This window comes from Heterodontus francisci, chromosome 18, assembly GCF_036365525.1.
Source record: "Heterodontus francisci isolate sHetFra1 chromosome 18, sHetFra1.hap1, whole genome shotgun sequence".
Classification (NCBI taxonomy): Eukaryota; Metazoa; Chordata; class Chondrichthyes; order Heterodontiformes; family Heterodontidae; genus Heterodontus; species Heterodontus francisci.
This window is the reverse complement of record NC_090388.1, coordinates 50,451,077-50,462,256: the sequence shown is the minus strand read 5'-3', so window position 1 is coordinate 50,462,256 and position 11,180 is coordinate 50,451,077. Positions and strand designations below refer to the sequence as shown.

At 46.5% G+C, this 11,180-nt stretch overlaps 1 protein-coding gene across 5 annotated transcripts in view; it reads left to right on the top strand.

Moving 5' to 3' along the window:
* itfg2 (integrin alpha FG-GAP repeat containing 2) overlaps positions 1-11,180 on the top strand; it is a 131,601-nt gene that overhangs the window by 18,768 nt on the left and 101,653 nt on the right. For all 5 annotated transcript variants that reach the window (XM_068050715.1, XM_068050713.1, XM_068050716.1 and 2 more), the window contains exons 5-6: positions 4,907-5,037; positions 5,702-5,850. In XM_068050715.1, the coding sequence (XP_067906816.1) occupies positions 4,907-5,037; positions 5,702-5,850 (280 nt within the window). The remainder of the gene's footprint in view (positions 1-4,906; positions 5,038-5,701; positions 5,851-11,180) is intronic.

The window sequence follows — 11,180 nt, the reverse complement described above, 5'->3', positions numbered from 1 at the left end:
TCCCCCCCCATCATCGACCCGTCCCCCCCCCCCATCATCGACCGTCCCCCCCCATCATCGACCGTTCCCCCCCCATCATCGACCGTCCCCCCCCATCATCGACCGTCCCCCCCCCATCATCGACCGTCCCCCCCCATCATCGACCGTCCCCCCCATCATCGACCGTCCCCCCCCCCATCATCGACCGTCCCCCCCCCCATCATCGACCGTCCCCCCCCCATCATCGACCGTCCCCCCCCATCATCGACCGTCCCCCCCCATCATCGACCGTCCCCCCCCCATCATCGACCGTCCCCCCCCCATCATCGACCGTCCCCCCCCCATCATCGACCGTCCCCCCCCCCATCATCGACCGTCCCCCCCCCCATCATCGACCGTCCCCCCCCCCATCATCGACCGTCCCCCCCCATCATCGACCGTCCCCCCCCATCATCGACCGTCCCCCCCCCCCCATCATCGACCGTCCCCCCCCCCATCATCGACCGTCCCCCCCCCCCATCATCGACCGTCCCCCCCCCATCATCGACCGTCCCCCCCCCCATCATCGACCGTTCCCCCCCCCCATCATCGACCGTCCCCCCCCCATCATCGACCGTCCCCCCCCATCATCGACCGTCCCCCCATCATCGACCGTCCCCCCATCATCGACCGTCCCCCCCCCCATCATCGACCGTCCCCCCCCCCATCATCGACCGTCCCCCCCCCCATCATCGACCGTCCCCCCCCCCATCATCGACCGTCCCCCCCCCATCATCGACCGTCCCCCCCCCCATCATCGACCGTCCCCCCCCCATCATCGACCGTCCCCCCCCCCATCATCGACCGTCCCCCCCCCATCATCGACCGTCCCCCCCCATCATCGACCGTCCCCCATCATCGACCATCCCCCCCCCCATCATCGACCATCCCCCCCCCCCATCATCGACCATCCCCCCCCCCCATCATCGACCATCCCCCCCCCCCCATCATCGACCATCCCCCCCCCCCCCATCATCGACCATCCCCCCCCCCCATCATCGACCATCCCCCCCCCCCATCATCGACCATCCCCCCCCCCATCATCGACCATCCCCCCCCCCATCATCGACCATCCCCCCCCCCATCATCGACCATCCCCCCCCACCATCGACCATCCCCCCCCCCCTTTCCTACATGCCCACTTCATCACACCATGCACCCTCTTCCGCCTCCCACCATCCCTCTTCCATCGCCACTTTCCCTCTTTCCTCCCGCCCACTTCACCTCCTCCGCTCGTGTCCCCTCACTGTCCCCTCGTGTCCCCCCACTGCCCCCTCCAGCCCCCTGCCCTCTCTTGCCCCCCCCGCAACACCCTCTGCCCCCCCCCCCCCGCACCCTTTTCTCCACCACCCCCAATACCTTTGCAGGTGTCTTCAAATCACGTCGTCATTCAAATTTTCAAGAAAAATATTTTGGGTCGCATTTTTCTTGCACCTTTTTTTTTATTCATTCATGGGATGTGGGCATCGCTGGCTAGGCGAGGATTTATTGCCCATCCCTATTTGCCCTTGAGAAGGTGGTGGTGAGCTGCCATCTTGAACTGCTGCAGTCCATGTTGTCACGATCTTGTGTTTTCTTCTCCTCGGGGTGCATCTTTAAGGGTCTAAAAGATCAGGACTTCTTTAAGGCAGCAAGTTCCACAGACACTCAGCCAAGTGCATTCTGGTTGCCTGGCAACAACCATACAGAGAGGAACACAGGGCTTCAATGTATCCATTTTGACTTTGAAACTGGCTAGTAGAGACACGGTTGGCCGACTGATCCCGCACTTGAAGGAAATAGGAGAACTCTCTCTAAGTCAGTTTAGACCCTGGGTTGTTTCTCTCTCAAACTTCTAAAAAGCTTCAAGCCAAATTAATTGCTTAAAGAAATAACAAATTGTTGATCTGCTGTGTTCATCGCTGGAAAAAAAGAAGAGTTTAATATTGCAACTGCTGAACTGAACTGTTGAACCCCTAATCTCTGGAAAGGCCCTTTTCTCATCGGGCCTTGGAAGACTGCAAGTGAACTGCTGTATCAGAAGACAATTCGTCGGAAGTGTAATCTGCACAGACTTCATTGTTTTTTTCTATTTTTTTGGCAGCTAATTAAAAACCAAACTACTGTTAGTTTTAGTATATGTGTGCGAATGCGGGAGTTAGTTTTTTAAAATAAGAAGTTATAAGGTCTTTAGATATTGGTTTATCTTAATAGTGTTTAAGATTTTAGTTTTTTTAATAAATAGTTAATTTGTTAATATCTAAAGATACCTGGTTTTATTTTGCCTCATTCGAGGGTTACTAAATTGTTTCAATTTGGCTCCAGCTTTCTTCGATTTGGAAAGCTTAAAGATATATGATGCGACCTGTGGAGCGACGGGACCGAATTGACAATGTGTTGCTCCCACCGCGATCAGAATCATATATTTTGATTCGGGGCTTGGTCCTGAGCGGTCGTAACAATGTGGGGTAGGTACATCAACAGTGCCATTTGGAAAGGAGTTCCAGGATTTTGACCCAGCAACATTGAAGGAACGGCGATATAGTTCCAAGTCAGGATGGTGTGTGGCTTGGAGGGGAACTTGCAGGTGATGGTGCTCCCATGCATGGGCTGCCTTGTCCTTCTACGTGGTAGAGGTCGGGAGTTTGGAAGGTGCAGTCGAAGGAGCCTTGGTGCATTGCTGCAGTGTATCTTGTAGATGGTGCACACTGCTGCTACTGCTCGTTGGTGGTGGAGGGAGTGAATGTTTGTAGATGGAGTGCCAATCAAGCGGGCTGCTTTGTCCTGGATGGTGTCGAGCTTCTTGAGTGTTGTTGGAGCTGCACCCATCCAGGCAAGTGGAAAGTATTCCATCACACTCCTGACTTGTGCCTTGTAGATGGTGGACAGGCTTTGGGGAGTCAGGAGGTGACTTACTTGCCACAGAATTCCTAGCCTCTGATCTGCTCTTGTAGTCTCGGTATTTATATGACTACTTCAGTTCAATTTCTGGTCAGTGGTAATCCCCAGGATGCTGATGGTGGGAGATTCAGCGATGGTAATGCAGTTGAACGTCAAGGGGAGATGGTTACATTCTCTCTTGTTTGAGATGGTCATTGCCTGGCACTTGTGTGCCACGAATGTTACTTGCCACTTATCAGCCCAAGCCTGAATATTGTCCAGGTCTTGCTGCATTTCTACACGGACTGCGTCAGTATCTGAGGAGTCGTGAATGGTGCTGAATATGGTGCAATCATCAGCGAACATCCCCACTTCTGCCCTTATGATTGAAGGAAGGTCATTGATGAAGCAGCTGAAGATGATTGGGCCTAGGACACTACTCTGAGGAACTTCTGCAGTGATGTCCTGGAACTGATATGATTGACCTCCAAAAACCACAACCATTTTCCTTTGTGCTTTGTACAACTCCAACCAGCAGAGAGTTTCCCCCCGATTCCCATTGACTTCAGTTTTGCTAGGGTTCCTTGAGGCCGTACTCATTCAAATGCTGCCTTGATGTCAAGGGCTCTCACCTCACCTCATATGTTTCCTATGTTCTTTGCATTTTTACTCTTTTTAAACGAGAAATGTAACACAACTGCATCAAGCATTCTGAGGTTGTGTAGTTGTAAAATAGAGGCTCCTTTAAATTGTTCCCAATTAAGTACCTTCACGTTTAGGTTCTGATGTCAAGGATCAAAAGCTTTTTTTCTGGATTGCTCGTATTTACACTACTGTGCTAGCTAATGAGTTGCACTGTGTCAGACACTGAATTGGAGGTGTGGATGGGACTTAAGGCAGGACTCAAATCAAACAATGTCTACTTACTCAGTAAGTGGAATCTATTTAAATAGTGCACTACTGTGAAGAGTCTACAGGGTATATTTAGAAAGAGTCTCTGGAAACTACAGTAAATGGAACACATGACCTAAACTACAGCAGGTTGATTTTTCCAACGAAATGCAGTGAGCAGAGGGTAGGTACATCATACAAATGTATTATTTCTCCAGCAAAACGCAGTGAGTGGAAGATAGAAACAAATTATAGCATAAAATCGATCCCAGACATTTAAGCTCTGCAATCCCAGGTGTGTTTGACAAGAAATTACCCAGTCATCACCTTTCTGGCTGGGAATAGTGACATCACTATATGCAGTCTTACTGGTACAGGACTGGGATACACTGAATGCTTGTGGCCCTGACTTTAATGTCACTGGTTTGGCAAAATACTGAGTTAATAAGTGACAGATAGGAAACAATGACCCCATATAGCTGCAGTAAATGAAATATGGATTAATGCTTAAAAATAGGACAACTATTTGTGACATCAAATGTTGGCTTTTATAGAGTCGTACAGCATAGAAACAGGCCCTTCGGCCCACTGCGTCCATGCCGACCATAATGCCTGTCTATACTAATCCCACCTGCCTGCATTAATTCCATATCCCTCTACGCCTTGCTCATTCAAGTACCTGTCCAGATGCCTCTTAAATGTTGCTACTGTTCCTGCCTCCACCACCACCTCCTCTGGCAGCTCATTCCAGGTACCCACTATACTTTGTGTGAAAAATTTACCCCTTTGATCCCCTTTAAACCTCCTCCCTCTCACCTTAAATCTATGCCCTCTAGTTTTAGTCACCCCCTACCATGTGAGGATTGAGAGTATAAACATATTAAGTTGCTGATCTCAGTGATTTTGGTCAGAGAGGAGCCATAGGATGTAGGCTGGCCACCTTCCCCAGGAGAGTGAGGATCACCCGAGCAAAGCAGTCGGGGAAATGCACAGTGAAGCCATCTACTCCCTACTCTCAGTTAGATTATTGAAGGTACACCTAGAGATGCAAAAAGGTAAAAAAAAACTATTTAAAAAAAATTGAAATTATGGAAAATAAATAACCCAAAATGATAATTTTGATGGCTTCTTCATGCAGATGGAGATGGAAAGTGTGAAATGGTGGTGGGTTACACTGACCGTGTAGTGAGAGCATTCCGTTGGGAAGATTCCTCTGTTGATACTTCTGGACAGCTGGTACTACTGAAAAAGTGGCTTCTGGAAGGGCAGGTATGGATCTGTAACTCTTGAGAGTGTTGATTATCTCATTGTGTAGAAGAATGTCCCAAGGTGCTTCACAGATGTAATTAAAAAAATGCCAAGCCAAAGAAGGAGACATTAAGAGGTGTGACCAAGAGCTTGGCCAAAGAGATGGGTTTTAAGGAAGGTTATGAAAAGGAAGACTTGCATTTATATCATGACTTTCACAAGTTTAGGACAGCCAATGGAATACTTTTGATACTTTTGAAGGGTATTCACTGTTGTAATATAGGAAACATGGCAGCCAATTTCCACACAGTTAGGTCCCACAAACTAAAGAGGAGAGGGAGGTGGGGAGAGGTTTGATGAGTGAATTCCAGAGTGTGAGGCCTAGGTGGCTGACAGCACGATCGCCAATAGTGAAGTGAAGAACAAGAGACAAATGAGTTTGGGAATGGGATGTTGTAGAGCTAGGGGAGAGTACAGAGATACAGAGGTGTAAGACCATGAAAAGATTTAAATTCCATCGCAGACTTCTGTGTCTCACTGACTAGGCATGCCGGGGTAGTCTGGTGTGAGACTCCCTCGTGATTTGCTCTCCATAGCTGTGGAAGTAGGTGGGGACTTGTGGGGGTTATGTTGGTTCATCAGATATTTTTGTTTTAGCCTAATGATTTGCATTCTGCTGTGACAGGTGGATAGTCTTACAGTGAATCCAGGGCCTGATGGGACCCCAGAACTAATGGTTTCACAGCCAGGCTGTGGATATGCGGTTCTGCTCTGTACCTGGAGACTGGATCAAGAGAGACTACCAAAAAGAGATCCATCTGGAGCTTCTAACAGGTAAAATCCCAACTAATATATAGATCGCTATCAGAACAATTTCAACATAAAGTTCACGGTGCTCTTTTTATCCTAATTACTCCTCCATTTTATCCAGAAGGAAGGTAGAAGTTCTTCTCCTGCCAGACACAAGTATAGGAGGATATCTGATGCTATGTCTGAGCACTGGTAATGTGCTGGGAGCACCCTTTGTGGTATTTTTCCAATTCACATTGGCAAGGGAGCAGGAAATGGAAGCTATTGCTGTATGTAAGCCTTGTTTAACATAAAATCCATAACAATGAAGTGGTGCGTGCCTTTTGTTTCCATTGATTTTTGCCACAGCTAGCCTGCTTGATTGGCACCTCATCCACCATCTTAAACATTTAATCTCTCCACCACCAGCGCACTGTGGCAGCAATGTGTACCATCTACAAGAACACCACCACCTGCAAGTTGCCTTCCAAGTCACATACCATCCTGATTTGGAAATATGTTGCCGTTCCTTCACTGTCATTGGGTCAAAATCCTGGCACTCCCTCCCTGATAGCACTGTGGGTGTGCCTACACCACACGGACTGAAGCAGTTCGAGGTGGCGGCTTAGCATCACCTTCTCGAGAGCAATTAGGGATGGGAAACAAATGCTGGCCTTGCCAGCGATGTTCTCATCCCATGAACAAATATGAAAAAATCTCTGCAATGCATAGCCAATAGGAGTGACTTCCTAGTTTTAAGGTCATTTGCTTTGGTTTAGTCTGAACTTTTTAAAAGTTTTTTTTGTTTTGTTATGTTTATTCAGGAGCTTTGGTTTTGTTTTTGCATTTTATTTAATTATGCTTTTTACTTTTTTTTTTCTCTCTTTATCACTTACCAGTCATAAGAATTTAATTGTGAGTTTCCACAGTTCCAACTGGCAGGATGAACATTCCTTTTGGAATTTGGGAACGAGGGGACATTGAGGAGTAGCAGAGGAATGATTAGAGGGAGGACTGTCTCTACTTCAGGCTGGAGGTGTGATCTTGTAGTCTTAGGAGCTGGAAACTAAAGAAGCTCATGCAGTGATTGACATGCATAACCTGTAGATCAACCTGGTTGTCAGTGAATTACTGTATCGTGGAGCTAGTTTATTTTTTTGAGGTTTTATGTCATTGGAAGATGAGTGTGCATCTTGAAGATGTGCCCTCCAAAGGTATAAGTATGCATGAGGTGCAAAATAGCTTCACATGCATAAGGTATATTGGAACAGGTTGATGAGCAATGCTATGGAATGTAATCTTGGGCCATCTATTAGACACTGGTACTGCCAGATTCCTTAAAGTGAGTATCTGTTCTTTGGTTGTGCAGTTAGGGAACACAATTTGAGCCTTGTTACTACCTGCTACCAAGAATGTCTTCTAGGGAGAGTACCTGGAAATGGCAAATAAGACAGTCTCGTGTAGTTGCATGTTCATTTGATCATCCGTCAAATGGGAGTCGTGTGCTGTACCATTCTATCATTTGCCCCGTAATATCTGTTTTATACCGCCACACCAGGATTCCTTTCTATGCAATTTTCCTCCCCAGCCTTGACAAATATTTAAGCTTCGTTTTCAAGCTTGATAAAGACCGTAATATTATGACCAACAAGTTACCTTTGGTTTAGTAGTAGCATTCCCAACTCTGAGTCACAAGGGTTGTGTATGAGCCCCACTCCAGAGAACTCCAGCAAGGGGAGACCAGACCAGGCACTCTGAAGATAAAAACTGTAGGATTGGGAATAGAAAACCACCTCAGTTACTCATTCCCAGCTGGACATCAACCCAGTATTCAGAGCTGACACTCTGCTCGTTGGTGCTGTCTGAGTGGTTGCTGAACTCAACCCTACTAACTCAGAGGCAGGAATATTACCTACAAACCAGCGGCCATTCTGTGTCCATTCGTGCGTAACCCCGGATCTCAACCCAGTATTTAAATTCCATATTCTAGTCTCCACTCATTATCGGGAGTAGGACTTGAACCTCTCATCTTCTGATTCAGAGGCTAAAGAATCTTGCTTGAGACTTGAGTTAGAACCTGTCCTAGGGCAGAACACGATGGACAGACCTTTTATTGCTTATATCCCTTTAATTTGGACCTGCTGATCAAACTTCCTGCTTCTCTCATTAGACTTGCTGTCTGCGCAAGGTCAAAACTATAAATAACTATTCAAATGAATTAACTAAAGTTTACTACATTGCTGGCTGGTTTTGCCCATCAGTACAGCGCACATTTAATAGCACTGATATCTGAAAATCTTCTCTAGTTACAAGAATCTGATTTAGCTTTATTTTAAATAAAAATGTCATTTTTATTACCTTTATGAAAACCCTTTGTTACTTTTCCTGCTAGGGCCCTGTGTAACATCACCGATAGAGAGCATCTCAGAGTAGCTGCATTGGAAACAGTAGCAGCTATAACATCAGACTGCATTGAGAATCAATCTGGAGGTGGCTGATGCAAGCTATTAGTTGGGGATGCAGACCACCCAGTTGATTGCTTGATGTTCTGGGGTTGTGTGGCTCGAAGATCATAGTCATATCTTTTTCTGTTTACATTGCAGCGACTCAGGGCCAGCTGCCATTGGTGGTGCTTACAGGTAGTCTAGCAAGGAAGAAACTCAAATTGAGAGACTTAATGCAGGAATAAAACTTGTCATTTCGAAAAGGTCATGCAGTTCTTGTGATCATGTGGGAAGATTTACTCAATCCATTATTTGTAACATCATAAATGCATTTAGGATCTTGCTATAAAATACTGACAGTGTCTCCCATACCTATTTTATTTGTAAAATGGGTATTATTTTGAATTAAATGTTAATCACTAACATGAATTTTACAACTTTTTTTTTTGTCCTAAAGTAGACATATAAGTACCAATTTTCACCAGTTCTAAATTGCATAAGAACCTTTACAAATCCTGCCTGAAAGGTCATGTAGCACTCAAGTCTCCTATATAAGCCAATTTGCATAATTATTCACAGTACCAGGTGCAGAATCAGGCTGATCTAGGGAAGACATTAGTAGGAGGAAGGAAAATTGTCTGTAAGTAAAATCTAAAGGGCTAGGCAAATTGAAATTGAAATGTCACAATATGGGGTCAAAAGTTCAGGTAGTCTTTGAAGTGGTCCAATAAATATTTCAACCTATTAGCTGTTTTTGCCAAAGCAGGGAATTAGGAAGTGGCAGGCAAATGTGAAGACAAAAGAAATCCGAGTACAGGATAGAACATGGCTACCTGACCCGAACCCCACTGGGCCCGACGACGTGTCTGGTTCGGGTCGGGTCACTCTTCCGGGTCCGGCATTCTGGTCGGGTCAGGCTGGGTCGGACACAATGACAGCCAGGACGTCAAGGCGGGAAACGTGCATTTGGACTCCGCACTAGTCTGCAGTGAGCGATACCATCCAAGGTAGAGCACAACCTCTTCAATAAAATTGATTATATTCCGATGGTTGGGTCGGGTTGGGCGTGGGAAGAAGTCAAAGGACTCGGGCCGGGTCGAGCTCGGGTCGGATGTGGTTCTGTCAAGCTCGGGTCGGGTTTCATTTGCAGACCCGAGCAGGCGTTTAGTACAGGCATCAATCTACAGACAAGTGACAGAACACCAACGCCCTGTTTCTTGTGAGGAGGATTATCCTCTGTGCCACTTAATGGTGTCATACCAGCTCTTTAATTCAGCATTGCAGCATGCCTGCAGGGTGGTGCAACCAAATTTCAGGTCAGGCTAACTGTATTGCCCCTGTATTGACCAGCTCTAGGCTGTATGGTAGCTACAAGGCACAATGCTGATCCTAAGACAGGCCCCAAGAACCTTTGCTAGGAGCTGTGGAAACAATGGTATTTTGACAGATGCGGCCAATTAGGCAACACTGGCTGTTGATCACCCTGGCACGTCATCTTCATAATGTGCAGCATAATGTGCTGCGATTGGGGGTGTTAGAGAAACTTCCAAGCCTGTTTGTAAAGAAGACACTGATACGAGGGTGCTTTGGTGGAGAATGTTTATTGCTTGCCACAGAGCTTTACTTCTGCTCTCCAAACAACACCACCAGCCAGTGCTCGCTGGCTCATATTATATATGTATACATATATATACACTCAAATACAATTAACTAATTAACACCCAAAACCTTTTCACCCTATTATCTTGAACTACTGGTATTTATCATCCATTAACAGAACTTCAGACCCTAACGTGGGGGTGGGGGGAGTCTCTGAAGAACCAGCCAGCTGAATGATTTGTCAAGCATTCACTTGTTTTAGTTGTCATTGGAATTTGCTGGTGCTGCTTCCTTTGGGATGAGGACCATTCACCATCATTTCATCTGCCGAAACAAAGTAATTTCAAGTTCCTTTGCAGATGTGGGTTTGTGGGTGCTGGCGGGAGGACACAATGCATCTCTGGACCATCCTGATCTGCCTGCATCCCAGTAGGTTGATCCTCCTGTTCCAAACATGCCTGCCCAGAAAATCTTCCATTGGTGCTGGAGGCAAAAAAGTCTTATGAGAGCAGACTGGGCAACAGGGATTAAACAAAAAAAAAATTAACAAGCATTGTGCAGAAATGGCCTGAAAATGCTAGCCTTCAATATTCGTTGCCTCTAAATGACCTTTCACTGGAAAGTTCTAACCCTAGCAACCCTGGATTCCAGGTTTTAATGGACTGTTTGTGGGACCTTGGTGTGCTCAAGTTGATTCTCATGTTTGGCTACAAAAACAAGAGTTCAACAACACTTCAAAAATAATTAATTGGCTGTGAAATACTTTGGGATTTCTTGAGGACGTGATAGGTGCTAAAAAAGCAAATTTTTTTTTTTTGTGAGCCCTAGACCTAATCAGAAATTCAGGAATTAAAGTAGGCAAACAACAGATGGAACTGATGACACTGGAGGACTAACAGCTGATGAAGAATATATTCTGCATCTTCTGTTCTGTAATACTTAAATCACAGGTCTCCCCTCCGATGCTTATTTTAAAATTTCATCTCCATATGTTCTGCTGGACTATGATTTTAACTTAACAGTGGGAATCTGGTTGGGAGTCAGGGATGAGAGCTGGGGCTGATTTTACCTCTGGGGAGGGACTGGGGGGGCAGGGATCGTAAAATGGCAAGGGAAGGCAGGGGTGAAGTGCCCATTATCCATCTGCCATCATGCCATTTTACCAGTGACAGGGAAGATGCAGGACTGACCCACATACCCTTCTTTGGCCTCCTTATCTCAAGAGACAATGGGTAAGCGCCTGGTGGTGGTCAGTGGTGTGTGGAGCAGCGCCTGGAGTGGCTATAAAGGCCAATTCTAGAGTGACAGGCTCTTCCACAGGTGCTGCAGAAA